General features: G+C 46.3%; 1 protein-coding gene across 1 annotated transcript in view; it reads left to right on the forward strand.

The window, feature by feature from the left end:
- The first annotated feature begins 1,233 nt into the window (after positions 1–1,233).
- Positions 1,234–16,673, forward strand: part of LOC105089482 (polycystin-1-like protein 2) — an 88,265-nt gene continuing 72,825 nt past the window's right edge. Inside the window, 5 exon segments of the mRNA XM_010980539.3 lie at positions 1,234–1,607; positions 3,592–3,756; positions 5,983–6,168; positions 11,070–11,180; positions 13,616–13,763. Coding sequence (XP_010978841.3) covers positions 1,307–1,607; positions 3,592–3,756; positions 5,983–6,168; positions 11,070–11,180; positions 13,616–13,763 — 911 coding nt within the window. The 5' untranslated portion in view covers positions 1,234–1,306.

The raw sequence follows: 16,673 nt of genomic DNA on the forward strand, positions 1-16,673 counted from the left end.
TCTCAAAAAGGTGGCCAATGAAACAAAAATCTCGCTCCTGCCTCTGACTCCCACTCACCTAGTCCCCACTCCCTGTACCAGGCAATCACTATTGCCAGTCTCTGGTGTGTCCTTAAAGAGATATACCACACATATACAAATAAGTATTCATATGTATTTTGCGTAAATGGGATTGGACCATCAATGATGTCTCATACTTTGTTTTTAATATTAGCAAAAATCTTAGAGATCCTTCCGAATTTGTATACAAAGAATGTGTTCATCTTTTAGTGGGTGTGTAGGAGGTACCACATTTTATTAGCCAGTTTTCTATTGATGGGCATTTAGATTGTTTCCATTCTTTCCTTCTTACAAAATAACTATATATATATATATGAATTTATCTGTAGATGAAATTCCTCAAAGAGGAATTGCAACATTATAGAGTTTTTGCTTTTTAAATTTTGATAGAAATATCTATCATTGACTACAATAGAGGTTGTACCAATTTACATGTCCATCCGCAGTGGGTGAGATAGCCTGTTTCCCCACATTTTGGGGGGTATGTTTGGAAATGTTGTCAGGGACCAGTTCATACAGGGCCTTGAATACAAAGCCAAGAGGCTTGAACTTGACCCACTGACCACAGACACCTGTTGGAGGGTTTTAGCAGTGGGGAGGAGGGACAGATTTGAAGTTTAATAGCTTATTCTCATGATGACATCAAACAAATTTTGTAGGAAATTTTTATTCTCAAACAAGCATGAGTGATATTGTGATGAGTCAGAGAGTAGAAAAGATCTCCATTAGGATACAAGCCATGCCAGGAGAATGTGATTATCATCTGGGCACGGCGGCCAGTCCAGACAATGGGATTGTAATATGAGCACAACTTGGCTTTTTACCACCCCATAACTCTAGCTTTCCTGCCATTTTTCTTTTATTACATACTTCCCACAAGCTGATGGCTTCTCAGGAAACATTTAGCCCTGAAGGATCACGACATAAAACCAGTAACAAGGAATTTTTATCAGAAGCTAACAGCTGACCAGATGACAAGCAGACAGGTGCTACAGCAGCTTTATCTTTTTCTAGAAGACTGTTTTGCAGAATGATTGGATTTGGAACTGGCATTGAACAAAGAGCTGGGGGAAACAAAAATGCAGACACATTCGTTCTGAGTCTTTTGTCTCTTAAATAAGAGTTCAGTCACTATTATGTGATACAAAAGATGAAGAAAAGATGGATGGCAGTCTGCTGTGAAGGCACTAGCATATGAAGGACCTGAGAACCAGCTCCACCCAGATGCTCCAGCGGTGGTCCAAGGATGAGCGTCTCGGCCTTGGTACTCTTGGGGCTTGTTCTGGGGGTTAGGGCCAGTGCTGCTGTACCAGAGGATGGCAGCTTTTGCTCTAAAAGCCAAGTGGCTTTCAGAAATGCTTGCTATGAATTTGTACCTCTTGGCCGCACCTTCTATGGTGCCCAGAGCTGGTGTGAGAGGCAAGGAGGCCATTTGGTCTTTATTCGTGATGAAGGCACCCAGCAATTTCTGCAGAAGCACATCTCTCAGGACAGAGAATGGTGGATTGGACTCACAGGGAACTCGGCTCAGAATGGGACCACAGGAGGTAGGTGCTGTGCTTTACGGGGAACCTGTGGCTGTGATTCTCACTGTAGCTTCTTACCTGGAACTTCATGGAAAGAATGAATATGTCCCAATTCTCATGGTAGGGCTACCCTCCTTTTTGATCATCTTGGAGATCAAATAAAAAAATTATCATGCAGGACCTAGCACAGAGTCCCGAATGTAGCTGAGGCTCAAGAAATGCCCATTTCTTTGCATGTGCCTAAAACTAGCTACGGCTTCTTCAGTTCTTGCTAGAAGAGGGCTGGGCATTGTCCTGAGTGTTTTATGTCCATTTTCACGCTGAATCCTTATCATAACTGATGAGAAAGTTATTATTGTTGTCCCTACTTTACAGATGAGAAAACTGTGACTCAGGAAATACTAAGCTATTTTCAAAGCACTTTCACAGGCCTTTCCCCACTTGTTATGAGTCTAAAGTGGGTTAAGTGTTTAGGAAAGCTCAATTCACATTAGACAGTCTCATTTTAACGGTCCTCCTAGAAAGCCTTCCTTATCTTTTACTCAGTAAGGGCTCCTTCCTCCAACCCCAGCACATTCAGGTGAGTCCTTCTCTGGTACCCGCAGAAACTTGTCCACACCTGTAGGAGAGTGCTTTTGGTAGGACTTAAGTTTTAAGGTGTCCCCCTCCTACCCCATCCCCCCACCACTCCCTCTCTGATTATGAACTCTTCAAGGAAGGAACCACATTCTGGCCATTTTTATTTCCTGGTGTCCATACACAACAAAGAATAGATGTTCATGTTTAACCCTTACACCTGTCCCACAAGGCAGGCATTGCTACTCTTATCATATGGATGAGGAACGTAAGTCCAGAGAATGACATGGTGTCCCGCCACCACACATCGCCCTATAGAGGCTGCTGGGTTTTAGAAATAAGTAGTTTGGTCTGGGCTGAGCACCTGTAGAAAGGTACCAGCATGGATGGAAAAGCTTTAATAAAGGAGCAGCCGGAGAAGTTCATTTCAGGAAACAGCCAAGAGATTCAAATTCCAAAATGCATCTTCAGGCAACATCTATCGAATGGTTTCTTGGGTTGTAGACATAGGAATTGTGGATTCTGCATAGTGAACTCCTGTTCACGTGCAGGTAAAGGAGTGGGTCTATTTAAAATCTCCAAGGAATACGGCATGGGTGGTATGGAAAATGGGGTCTATCTGAGTAGGCTGATGTGTCCCAGCCTCCAATATTCAATGTTATTTAAGAAGCAAGGGACAGTCCTGGCTGTGTGCAATGTGGTGGCATTTGTGTAACTAGACTTCAGGCATTCAAGAATGCTCATATATGGATAAAGTTCAGCCTGGAACAATTTGCAAGAAACATAACAATAATGGGAGTGGTCCATAGATCGGAAGAGGGAAGATGTTTTCACTCACACCTTTTGCACTTTTTGAATTCTTTGAAACATACGTATGGATTTCTTTTTAAAAATGAATAAATACATTTTTCAGTGTTCACAGTAAATATTTTAAAACCAGTGTTTTCTAGATCTCTAGTGTCCTTGAAACACCTCTGCATTACACACACACATACACAAACACACACACACACACACACACACACAGATACACACTTCAAGAGTCACATCAGTGTATTCGCGGCTCTGAAGAGTACTGAAGTGATGAAAACTGCTTCTACATTAACTCAGCGCTGCCCAGATGTTTTTGACAAGGGGCCCTGCTTCTCTCTGGAACACCTTTCACCACCCCAAGGCACAACTCTGTGCCTATTTTAGACTGTGGTTAGACATTGCTGGAAGCATCATTTATTTAGTCAAACCACCTTGTCTGGGCTCTCCGGCTTGGCACCCTGGTTTGTAGGTCAAGTTCTTCTGTTTGGGTGTTGGAAGGTAATGAAAGCAGGGGCCTTAGGCCTGTCGGCACTGACTGAGCACCCACTGCTCTCAACGAGTCGGGGTTGGGGCAGGGACCAGGAGGGAGCTTCCAAGCCCTGTGTTCCCAACCCAGGGTCCAGAGTCTGGCTGGACACCTCAACTGTGAACTACAGCCACTGGCACCGAGGGCAGGATGCTTCTGCTCCCAACACCTGCGGCTACATCAGGAGAGACCCTTCCTTTGCATGGGTGGCCTCGGACAACTGCACGCAGGAGCTCGCCTTTATCTGCGAGTTTGGTAAGCTGGCCTCTGCAGTGGGGTCTCCCTCCTTCTGTATTTTTATGTCCCTCTCTCATTGTCTCTGTCTCTGTGTCTCCTATCTTCTCTCTCTCTTTCTGTCTGTCTGTCTCTGTGTCTCCTTCTGTCTCTCTGTCTCTGTCTCTGTCTGTCTGTCTGTCTCTATCTCCCTCTCTCTAAATGCCCACCGGTCTCAGTCTGTGTGATGCTTTGTGTCTCTGTGTCTCACTGTCTCTCTTTCTGCCCACTAGTCTCACTTGTCTCTCTCTGTCTTTCCCTCTCGTACATCTGCATTTGAGGGAAACGTCAGCCCTATTTCCTCTCCTTCCCCAGTCTTTCTAGGAAGGGAGATATGGTCCCAGTGAGCTGTTCTCACTCATCCTGACTCCTGCTCCCTGGCCAGCCTGGCTTTGAGCCCCTCATCCCCACATCCCACCCCTACTCCCCAAATCCCCCATGCTCTATTCTTGTGCCCTTTCCAGAGCTGCCTGTAGTTGACCATCTTTGCAGGTCCTGGGAACCCTTTCCTGGGGACTGTGTATACCAGTCCCCATGGGAGCAGCCTGTGGCCTCACATTGGGTACCACCTGCCATGTGGTCCCCTGATCCTCAAGCCAGGCTTGACAGAAGCTTCTAGGCTTCCCTGGTCCAGTCCTCTCCCTGGATCTAAGCACCTCATTGGAAAGTCCCGGCTCCCAGGCCCTATTTCGGGTTTGGACACTTACAGGGGCCCCTGCTCTATTTCCCCTGCTCAGCTTTAAACAGGTGCCAGGTAAGCTTAACTCCACTGCCTGGATGATTATGAAAACTCGGAAGCTTTGGGGACCAATGAGTTATGCAATTTCCCTCTCTTCTTGTCACAGACCCCCAAGACTACTCTCTCCCCCACCCCAACTGCAAACCTGTCTCAGAACTGTCAGCCCCCAGGGTCTTGCAGCCCTGGCACGAGGTCACATTCTGAACAACTAACAAGCATCAAGCAGGAGTTCCAGGTGCTGAGCTGTGCACTCCTGTGGGCATTTATTTATCACCCAATACAAGGACCTCCACTATTCTATCACAGGCCCATTCTAAAGTAAGAAAAGCAAGGCTCAGAAAGGGTATGTTCCTTGCCCAAGGCCACACAGCTGAGAAGTGACAGAGACGAGATTTGACCCAGGTTTGCTGATGGTCAAAGAGAGACTAGAAGATGCCATGCTGCTGGCTTTGAAGATGGAGGAAGGGGCCACCACCCAAGGAACACGGGTGTCTCTGGCAGCTGGAAAAGGCAAGGGAATAGATTCTCCCCTAGAGGCTCCAGAAGAAACCAGCCCTGCCCACACTTTGAGATTAGCCCAGTGAGACTCATTACAACTGGGTGCAAGAAACATTGCTTTCTTTTTTTAATTTAAATTTTTAAAATTTCAAAATGTTTCAAAAGTATAGACAAGATTAAAAAACATTTCTGACCATAATCACAAGAAGATACATTTGTGCTGTTTAAGCCACTAAGTTTGAGGTCTTCTGTTCCAGCAACCATAGGGAATGAACACAGATTTGGATGCAACCCCACCCCTGTGGCGCCCCTACCAGGTAGACAGGCCTGAGTTTGAAGCTCACATTTCCACTTTCTGTTGTGCATACCTGAGCCAGGTCATTCTTTTCCAGCACATGTTTACTGGGCGTGGACTACATGCCAGGAGCTGAGCTAGAACAGGGGCTCAGCACAGTGATCCTGCATAGCCTGGTGATGCTAATGGGGAGGGTAATAGTACAGCTCATGGGATTGGATGAAGATGCAGTGAAATCACTCACTCATTCAACAGATGCTTGTTGAGCATCTATTATGTGCCAGACATCATTCTCAGATTAGGCTCAGGGAAGGTACTCAAAATAGGTGGAGTAATGTTGCCACTTTTAGAGCCCTTACTCTACATGTACAGACTCATTCATTCCTCCTAACAGTACTGTGGGATGTGACATTGACTCCCCACATGCAGAGGAGGCACAGAGAAGCTATGTAACTTGCAGAAGGCCACACAGCCAGTGCGTGGCGGGGCTGACTCTGACCCCAGGCAGTCTGGCTCCAGGGCCATGCTCACACCCACCACGTTGTATTTCTCAGCCCTTCTGAGTCAGTTCCCACTGTGTCCCTGCATCTCACACTCCTGACCCCTGAGACCCCTCTGCTTCCCATCCACCAAGCACCATGAGCCCTCCTGAGGTGTCACCTTACCTTTGCCACAGGTGTCGGCCAGAGTCTGGCCTGCGAGGGCCTCAACGCCACCATGCACTGTGGCTCGGGGGAGGTCATCCAGATCCAGGATGCTTTCTATGGGCGCCAGACTCCCCATTATTGCACCCAGGACACCGGGCGCTCCTCAGACCTGGAGGAGGAATGCAGCTGGGTCAGCGTCAAGGATGAAGTGGCAGGTAGGGGCCAAGGGCTCTGGAGCTCTGGCTGCAAGTGCAGGGCACTTCCTGGTGTCCTGTGCCCAGCAAAGGGGTCTGGAAGGATTAAACAACCTTCATATCTGATCCTGGGGCTCCATCACAGGGGAAAACTGGCCAGTCTCTGCCCACAGCACTGAGTAGGGGAGCAAGGTGGGGTGGGGCTCACCCTTCACCTGACATCAGACCTATCCCAGTGCGTCAAGTGGGCATGTGGCTCCTCATTACAACTGGCTGCAAGAAACATTGCTTTCTTTTTTTAACTTAAACTTTTTAAATTTCAAAATGCTTCAAAAGTATAGACAAGATTAAAAAATATTTCAGTGAACTCCTATGGACCCACTACCCACCTTTGTCAAATCTTAATGTTATGCCATATTTGATTAAGATTCTCTCATTATAGAAATGAATACAACATTGCATCACATATCATCCATCTTTTTATCTTTTTTTTAAAATTGAAGTATAGTTGATTTACAATGTCCTGTTAGTTTCTGGTATGCAGCATAGTGATTCAGTTATACACACATATATACATATTCCTTTCATTTCTTTTTCATTATAGGTTATTACAAGGTATTGAACATTGATCCCTGTGGTGTACAGGAGGTCCTTGTTGTAATCTATTTTGTATACAGTACTTCGTATGTGTCATCCATCTTGACACATGTTGTACTAGTTTATTCGTTTCATCTACTGTATAACTATACCTTTAGTTTTTCTCTTCCTCTGTTGAGAGATGAATGGGTTGTTTCTTAATCCCTGCTATTGTGAATAGTCCTGAAACAAACATTCCTGGTGGTATCTCTCCTTTATGGGGGAGAGTTTCTCTAGGGCTTTGTTTTTCTAAATCAGATTAAGTCTCCCTCTGAGCCAGGTTTGTCTGGTGACCAGGATTTTCCCTTGGAAAGCAACTTGCTCCTCTCCCCCCATGTCTGACCCACATTGTCCCTGCTCCCCTTAGAGCTGGTGTGGGGGAAGGAAATGCTGAAACCAGCTAGTTGGTTCTCTGCAACTGGCCTTGTCGCCCCAGCATTCCCAAGGCTGTGCCGCCCCTCCCCGGAGGAAAAGCCTGGGCTGGATGGGCTGATGGACGTGCCCACCTCACAGAGGTGCTGATGGAGTTCAGTGGGCAACTTATTCAAAGACCTAGATGCAAGTTTCCAAACCTTGTAGCCACACCCAGAGAGCACCCTCGGCACGGGGAGAGCCCTGTGTCCTTTTGGGGATGGTTGGAAGAGAAGATCTAGGTGGGGCAGGGGTGTGATCCCTTTTTATCTAAGTGCCACAATCACTCATTCATCTGATCACTTTGCCAGTAAACATTTACTGAGCATCAACATTGTGACACACACACTCTTGGGCTCTGTGGATGCAGGGAAGAATTAAACACAATCTGTTCTTCAAAGAGCTCGCAATCTAATGGGGAGACAGATAGAAACACAGGCAATCACCTAGCAGTGTGCTCAGTGTCACACAGAGGGGAGCAAAGGTGCTGTTTACGCATGCAAAACTCATTTTGTACCTGCTACATATCAGGTACTGTTCTGTCTGCTAGAGACAGAGCAGGGAACGAAAACAAAGCAAAATGAAACAGTCCCTCTCTCTTAGAGATTGGAGTCTAGTGCTGCAAATGCCATAGTAAAGTACAGAACTCACGCTGAGGGATGTAGCAAACTGGGTCCCCTCAGGAAAACAGAAATCATACTAGGTCTTTCAACAGAGGGAATTTGATGTGGGGAATTGGTTACCCAAATCATGGAAGTGTCAAGAAGCCAAGAAGGGGATGAGGATGCAACCCCAAGGTTAGCAGCAGCAGAAAGCTGCTACCACCTTGAAGGGCTGGAGGAATAACCACAGGAGATGTCTTACCAAAGCCAGGGTCAGGGCCACCCAGCAGGTGCTAGAAGCACAATGAAGGCTGCCCTCTGGGAGCAGGGACCATGGAGGGAGGGCCTGGCCAGAGGGAACTGGAGCTACAGAGGAGCTACAGTGAGAGAGAGGGTGAGAAGCACCCTACCCTCTTACCTCTTACCTCTGAGACAGGCAGAATTATGAACCCTAAATTTCCCACCCTAACTCCTGGAACTTTGGGTGTGATGAGATGCCATGCCCATAAACACGTTAACTTAAATGGGTCTTTGCAGATGTAATCACAGTAGCTAATTAAAAAAAAATTGGGAGGGGGTTAATTAGGTTTATTTGTTTACATTTTTTTAAATGGAGGTACTGGGGCTTGAACCCAGGACCTTGTGCATGCTAAGCATGCACTCTATCACTGAGCTATACCTTCTCCCTGCTAATCTTAAAATAGGGAGATTATCCTGGATAATCCAAGCAGGCATAATCTAATTACACAAGCTCCTCAAAGCAGAGAACTTTGTAGAAGCAGAAGAGATGTGGCAGATGGAGAAGTTGGAGATTCAAGTGTGAGACAGATCTGATGCATCATTGCCAGCTCTGAGATACAGGTGGCCACATGGAATGACTGGAGACAGGCCTCTAGGAGCTCAGGGTGGTCCCAGCTGACAGTCAGCAAGGAAATGGGGCCTCAGTCCTGCAGGCCCAAGGAACTGAGTTCAGTTAACAACAAGAATGAGATTGGAAGTAGATTCTTCCCCAGAGCCTTTGTGACACCTTGATTTCAGCCCTGTGATACCCTGAGGAGAGCCCAGCTGAGCTGATCCAGCCCTCTGACTTCCAGAACTGTGAGATAACAAATGTGCGCAGTTTTACTCCACTAAGTTTTGGGTAATTTGTCACAGCAGCCATTGGAAGCTAATATAGTGCCTCCAGTTTTCCACAAGTGCCTGCCAGTGGCCAGGAGTACTTGGAAGCCAGTGCACAGGGGAGTTTGGGAATGTAGTTTCCTGCATTTTGGAACTGAGCAGGGTGAGAGTGAATCCGTGGGCCAATGGTCAAAGGACTGGCCAGCTTCCTAGAGGAGGTGAGATCTAAGCTGAGACTTGAAGGTCTGGCAGGAGTCATGCAGGGTTGGGTGACAGTTGGGTGAATGAGGAAGGGTGTTCTGGGGAGAGGGAAGAGCCCCTGCAAGTCCTGGGGGCGAGAAAGATCGTAGTAGGTGCAGGGAACTGAAAAGCGCTCAGCATGACTCCTACATAGATATATGGGGGCACCAGCACCTGAGAAACCCAGGCTCCATCCCCAGGACATTGGGGAAGCACTGGAGGGTTCTGAGCAGGGGAGGGACCTGGCCAGGTGTGTTTTAAAGCTGCCCTTTGGCTGCTGTGAATCCAGACTGATGCCGGGGCTGGAACATAAGGGAGGCTGATGCCAGAAACCCAGGTGAGAGACGCTGGAGGCACAGACGAGGACAATGCAGATGGAGAGAAATGGATGGATTCCAGAGACAGAAGGAAGCACTGACAGGGCCTGTCCATGATGAGAGTCCAGGATGACCCTGGCATTGAGAGGAGAGGCCAGAGGAGGAGCAGCTGGTGGGGAAGGTAGGGGAGGGACATGGCATTAGTGTCGTACGGCTGCCTTAACCAAGTACCACAAACTGAGTGGCTTAAAACAACAAATGCATTCTCTGGCAGTCTGGAGACTCAGTTCAAAATCAAGGTGTCAGCAGGACATCCCTATCTCTGAAAGCTGTAGAGGAGAGCCTTTCTTTGTGGACAAAACTCAGCCACAAATGACTGCAGCTGCATCACTCAATCTCTGCTCCCATCTTCACGTGTCACGTCTCTGCGGCCAAAGGACACCAGTCACACTGGATTACAGGCTCACTTAAATGACCTCATCTTAATTTGATTACATTTGCAAAGACCCTATTTCCAAATAAAGGCACATTCACAGGCAATATAGGCACATTCACAGGCACGAGGGGTTAGGACTTCAATGTTCCTTTTGTGGGGACACATTCCAACCCAAATCAGAGATCAAGACTTTATTTCAGGATATAAGAAGCCTGGGGTACCCTGTGACATCCAAGTGGAGATGCTGTGTAGACAATTGGACGTACAGGATAGGAACACGAGAGATAGCTAAACAAGAAATGGGGATCAGGGAGTTGTCAGCCCATAGCTAATAATGGGGTAGGGGTAGGGGTAGGGCAGGAAACCGGGACACCAAAGGAGGAAAGAGGGCCAGGAGAGCATCTGAGGACGGGGTGGGGCTTGGTTGGCGAAACAACCGGACATGCAAAGAGCATTTAGATATGCTGAAGCCTGGAGCAAGCATGCATTTCTAAGAGGTGAAAGAGAACCAGGAAGGCAAGGCAGGGCAAAGCCATGGGATGCTTTCGAGCCAAGAGGGAAACCAGGGCCCCAGTGCCTGCCTGGCCCTTCTCCAGGCCTCCCTGTAGGCATCTATTATGACCCTGAATTTTCTGGCCTGGGCTCTGCACACTCCTCCCTCTATAGACACCTGGTGCCCCTGGCAGACACAGGATTCCTAATCTTGTCCCTTCTTTGCCAGTTTTCAGGGTGTAGGTTCTACTTTAGGCCGTTGACTAAATGCCACTAACCAGTGGTTCTCAAAGTGGGGTCCCTGGGTCAGCAGCACTGACATCACCTGGAAGCTTGTCAGAAAAGCAAATTCTCAAGCTGCCTTCTACATCTACTGAATCAGAATTGGGGTCTGGAAATCTGGATCTTGACAAGCTCCCCAGGGGATTCTGGTGCCTTCTGAAGTCTGAGAAACATTGTGCTGGACCCTGAGCTCCCTGATGGCAGGAACCCTACTTCTCTCTTCCCTAGCCCCAGGCTCAGGGTACGGTCTTCAGTAGACAGCAACAGGTCCTTGTTGGGCGGATGGTGGGTAAAGGAATGAATGTGGGGTCATTTATCCCTGTCTGAACCTCTCCCTTTATGTCCTTCACATGGTTTGTCTTCCACTGGGATGTGGGCGCCCCTCAGGCCAGTGCCAGGGGCTGCAGGCGTGCCAGGTGGCAGCAGATCGGGCTTACTTTGGAGACCTGTGTCCCCCCCGGGGCAGCTACCTGTGGGTGCAGTACTGGTGCCAGGAAGGTGAGTCCCCAACTTGCCTGGGCACGGGAATTCCCTTATTTCCACACTATGTCTGTCCAGTCCCCCAGGAAACAGGGGGCAGCCGTCCATGGGGGCGGAGCCACTGTGTGCTAAGAGACTTTCTCACCCAAAACTGCTGCCCTGCAGCCTGCCCTCCCCACCGGATTAGCCTCAAGGTAAAGCATTTGAGGTCCAATTGCAAAAAAAATGAGCCATCTAGCCAGAAAATTAAAAAAAAATTTTTTTAACCCTAGGACCCTTCAAATTAAATTTGGTGACCCAATAAACACAACCAACCAAACCAAGATGACTTGATTGGAAGGAGTCCCACATGCCACTTTCCCACAGACTGCCATTGTAGAAAGCACAGGACTTCTGCAAATCGTGAAAACCATAAAAGTAACCTATATTACCACAATTTATAAAAGTTTTATAAAACAGGAAGAAAATCCCTCTCTTCAATTCTACAATCCTATTCCCCATAAAGAAACTACTGTTAGCCGTTCAGAATAAATTCTTCCTTGCTTTTTAAAGTGTCTTTGTAGACAGGCCTGTGTATGAATGTATAGATGTATATTTTTATAAATATATAAACAAGTTAAATATATTAGTCTACAACTCAATTTTTTTTTCACTTAATAATATACCTTGGACATCTCTCAAAGTCACTACCTTATCCTATTAATGACTGCCCAGTATCCCATCATAAGATTATGTCAAAATTTATTTAACCAGTCCCCCTACTGATGGACATTTGGTGGCTTCTGGTTTCTCATTGTCACATATCACTCTGCAGGGCTCCCCGGAGCATTCTTGTGTATGTATCGCCATAGGCGCTGGGATTATTTTTAGAGGACAGATCACTTGTAGTGGAAATACTGGGTCACAGGGTATGTGTATTTTAAATGTTAATAGATATTGCCAAATTGCCCTCCACAATGGCTGTATCGATTTCATTCCTACTAACAGTGAAATAAGTGCCAATTTCCCCTCAGGCTGTGACACCACATTTCGCCATTGTCTAACCAATTAATCGGGTCAGAACAGCAAATTCTACTGAGGGCATGAGTAATGGTGCAAGGAGCTCTGAGGGGAAAAGATGAGTCAGGGGAGGTCGAAGTCCCCACAGGCCATCCAGGAGAGCTGGGTGCATCAGTACAGGAAGAGGAGGGCGGCACGGAGGAGGGGGTGCAGGAAGGGGAGGGTGGTGTTAAGTACATGGAACACACTTCGGTGGAATAAGAATGAGTGGGGAGTCTCGCTCTATTTTCTGGGAAGAGAGGCCACGTGGTCTGGCAGTGTTTCCATTTAGTGGTTTTGCTCATGGACAAAGGGTGCCCTTTGGAGATCTGCCTGGGCAGTGTTGCTGTCATCAGGCAGATGCTTGGCTTAGGACAGGGGGTAAGTTGGGTCTGGAGACCACAGGGGCTAGATTTTGATTTCAAATATCCTGTCTCCTTGTGAATCAGTGTGTTCTGATCCGTCAGTTTCTGATTTCTGACAAGAAGAGACTTTACCCATCAGCCCCTCTTCCCCTACCCACTGACACCCTCCTCCACCTCCCTCCACCTCTGTGCCCAGAAGGGCCTGGCTCATCCTGAGTCTCCTCAGATGGTTGTGAATCAGGACCAATAATTCAGGACCACGATGGCTTTCCGACAAGCTCAAGAAAGTCCTTTTCATTTGCATTCAGCTTCTTATGTCTTTCCCTTTCTCATTTGTGTCAGAAATCAAAAGCTGGTGCTGCACAAATTAGCCCAGGGCAGGATGAACCTCCAGCAAAATCTACCCCTCACCCCATCCTCCAGGCCAACTTGCGAAGCTCAAGGATTTGTAAGATTTAAGTGCACTAAATGGCTAACAGTGATTTATACGCCCTGAGCCAAGTAGATTTTCTTAAAGGTGCTTTGCCTTTTGTCTTTTTAAACATTAAAAGATAAATTTAGACGATCAATGGATTCTGGTTAAATAAATTAGGGTACATTGTGCAGCTATTAAAGGGTACAAGTCAGCTCTAACTGAATTCATACAGAACAATCTCCAAGATATACTAAGTGAAAAAAACAGAAGATGCCAAATAGTGAATGAAGCACCATTTGTATAAATGGCAAACTATGTACGTGCTTGTGAGTGTGTAGGTGTCTCTGGAAGCCTCTAGAGACCAGTAACAGTGGTTGCTGAGGGTAGCAGTGGTGGGGGGCTTTCTTTTCACTATAGACCCTTTCCTATATTTCAAATTCTGTGTCTTGGTTATGTATTACCTATGAATGGAAAATAAAATTCAAAAGAACTTTAAAAAGTAAAAATAAAATTGTAAAAACTTTAAAAGCCTCACTAAAGATAAAGGACAGGTAGATAGAAGAAAGGAGGTTTTAAACAGAAACATGCAATTTTGCTTTGTACTGGCAAATGATATTTTGTGTTTTGATCTGCAGGCCTGCAGCTGACGGTGTCTAATGAGAGTTTCATCTTTCACAATGTCACCATCTCCCTTACATGGCTCCTCTCTCCCTACGTTGGAAACCTGTCCTGTCTAATTAACACAGGAGATGGCCACACTTTTGATCCCTACTACCCCCCCAGGTAAGAATCTCTGAGCCTTGAGTCAGGATGTATCAGTTGGTTTTTGCTACATAGCAAAACATCCCAAAACTTAGTGACTTACAATAATAGTTATTATGTCTCATGGTTCTTTGGATCAGCTAGGTGGCTTTTCTTGCCTGGACTGGCTCAGCTGGACAGCCTAGGAAGGCCTCACTCATATGTCTGTCAGTTAGCTGGATGTCGGCTAGTGGCAGGTGTCACTCATCACCCAGCGGGCTAGCCTAGGCTCATCTGCACAGCGCCAGAAGAGTTTTTAGCAGCAAGTGAAAGCAAGGCCCAATGTGCAAGCATTTTTCAAATCACTACTTGTATCACATTTCCTAATGTCCCATTGGCCAAGGCAAGCTCCATGGCCAAGCCCAGATTGAACAGGTGAAGACACAGCCTCCACCTGCTGACGGAATGAGTGGCAGAGCCACAGTACAAAGGGGCATACATCCAGGAACGGAAGGAAGTGGTACTCACAGTGGAGATAGTCACTTGAACAACCATGGAGAGCTGAGTCCTCCTGGCTTGGCTCTGGGTGGAATCGCCCCTGGGTCGGTAATGGGGTGAAAAAGATGCTCACCTAAGTGTGGGAGTGTTTTTTGTTGGTAAGGATAATAAAAATAATAGTAGCAACATTAATAATAGTCCAGCCAAGCAGCTTTCACGTATTATCTCAATCCTTACAACAACACCATGAGCTACAGCCATGCTGACCAATATAATAACCACTCACCATATGCATTCCTGGGTACTTGGGATGTAGCTGCTCTCAATTGAGATGTGCTATAAATGTAAATCCACATAGGATGTTGAAGACTTAGCCTCCTCCCCACCAAAAAATGTAAAATATCTTACTAAATGATTTTTTGGTATTGATCACACATTGAAATGATAGTATTTTGGATCTATTGGGTTTAAGGAAATAAATAATTAAAATTAATTTCACCCATTCCTACTCACATTTCTCAGTGTGCCCATTAGAACGTTTACAGTTACATATATGGCTTGTACTGTTTCTGTCCATCGGTGCTGAGCTAGACTGTGATCATCCTGTTTTACAGACAAAGCTGTTGAGGCTTAGAGAGGTCCAGTGTCATTGCCCAAGCCACGCGGCTAGTGAGTGGCAGCACAGGCAGGCAAGCCGGGACTGCCTGGAATCCAAGCTAGACTCTCAGGCCCCGGTGGAGAACACAGCATGTAGCATCGGGGCCTGAGGGCATTGTACACCGCATCCTCCAGGGATGCCCCAACCTGATGGCAGCTGAACACAATTCACAACATTTCAAAGTCCTACCTGGGGCTGGGGTCAGCTCCTTCCTGCTCTGCTGGGTGCCCTGGCTGGAGGGGTGCCCCAAATGGTTCCAGACCCTCACTGGGTTCTGACTTCTTACGGAAGACCCAGTTCAACATGGATCTCCAGGAAAGTCATGGAGGTATGTAAGCCCCTCACCCAGCCCCAAAACATATCCAGTTCTACTGGAGGCTAAAGGTTCTGAATCCAGCCCTGTGGATGCCTGGCATTCCTGGAAACCCTGGGTGGGTGGGGCAGAGGACCAGCGCTGTCCACACCCCAACCTTATCCAGTGAATGATGTCTCAAACTCAGCAGTCCTCTGGGGTCTCTGGCATTGTGGAAACCCATTTCATTCCCTATCACATTTATATTGATGGTGATCTTCATTGTTTCACGTAGTGAAGTAAGAAATTATATATGAAGATGCTTTGGGGAAAAAGAAAAGTTTAAGTGATATAAATACCCATAGCATTGTTCTGTGGGTTTCTCCCCATTTGCTGCCATTTTAACAAAATGAGAAATACCAAGTTACACTATCTTTCAGCCCCCAAATCATACAATTTGCCTTTGGCATAATTCAAAACTGACTGTAGCACTGCTAAGTTCTTTAGTTACACAAGGACATTCCAGTAATAAGCAAACACAGTTAAAAACTGGAGCAAATGGGACAAAATGCAAATACTTGTCCACTCTAGATGCAGAGTTCAAAGGTGTTTATCATATTACTCTCTGGAATTCTCTGTGTGATTAACTTTTTCATAATCTAAGAGAAACAGCAGTAAGCAATGCTTTACATTTGCAATCCCTTTGGGTATTCAGTGTAATTGAAAGCTACTGGCATTTTTCCCTCTCTCTTTCAAAATATATACATGGTGACACCCTCCATCATCACCCCACCTAAAGCATCCACTTTTGTCTACTTCAAAGATTTTTTTGACCTGGAAACTACCCACTCACCTTCTTCTATCATTTTTTTTTTAACATTGGGAGATATATTTCTGATGCTTTCTTATCAGCACCGGCAGCCTGAGCACTCAATTTACAATATGAATAATGGCATGAATTTTAAGCACACAGAAGTCACAAACTGTGTGTGAACATCACTATGCTTTTAAAAACGTGTTTGTGCAGACTTCTGCTTTTGCTTAACTCCTCATTAGGCCAAGAGGTGGACATTTTCAAATCAGATCCTCCATCTCCATCCTAGATAAATGACATGAGCTAACAGATAGAATCTGACCTCTAATAGAAACAGCATTAAGTCAAACGATTTCTCCTTTAGAAGCTCCATCTCACCTTGCGCTCTCCGTGTCTTGTGTTGTTTTGCATAGCAAGCTGTTTTGCTTCTCTGTTTGTCATGAGAAATTTTCTACATTTCTGAAATTTTATTACGTGCCTTAAGGAACAATTTGCATAAGGTGAAATCTGTCCAAGTCCAGCGTTGGGTACATCAGCGCCATCTACTGACAGATCCTGGGATTGCCATCATTCTTGGGTCTTTATTGTGTCACCGCTGGACACAGCTGAGTCTGGAGGGGGACCTTCCCTTCCCACTAAGTTGTATTCTATTCATGTCAAATATAAAAGCAGCGTATACAAATCGGTAAG

Source organism: Camelus dromedarius, chromosome 9, assembly GCF_036321535.1.
Source record: "Camelus dromedarius isolate mCamDro1 chromosome 9, mCamDro1.pat, whole genome shotgun sequence".
NCBI lineage: Eukaryota > Metazoa > Chordata > Mammalia > Artiodactyla > Camelidae > Camelus > Camelus dromedarius.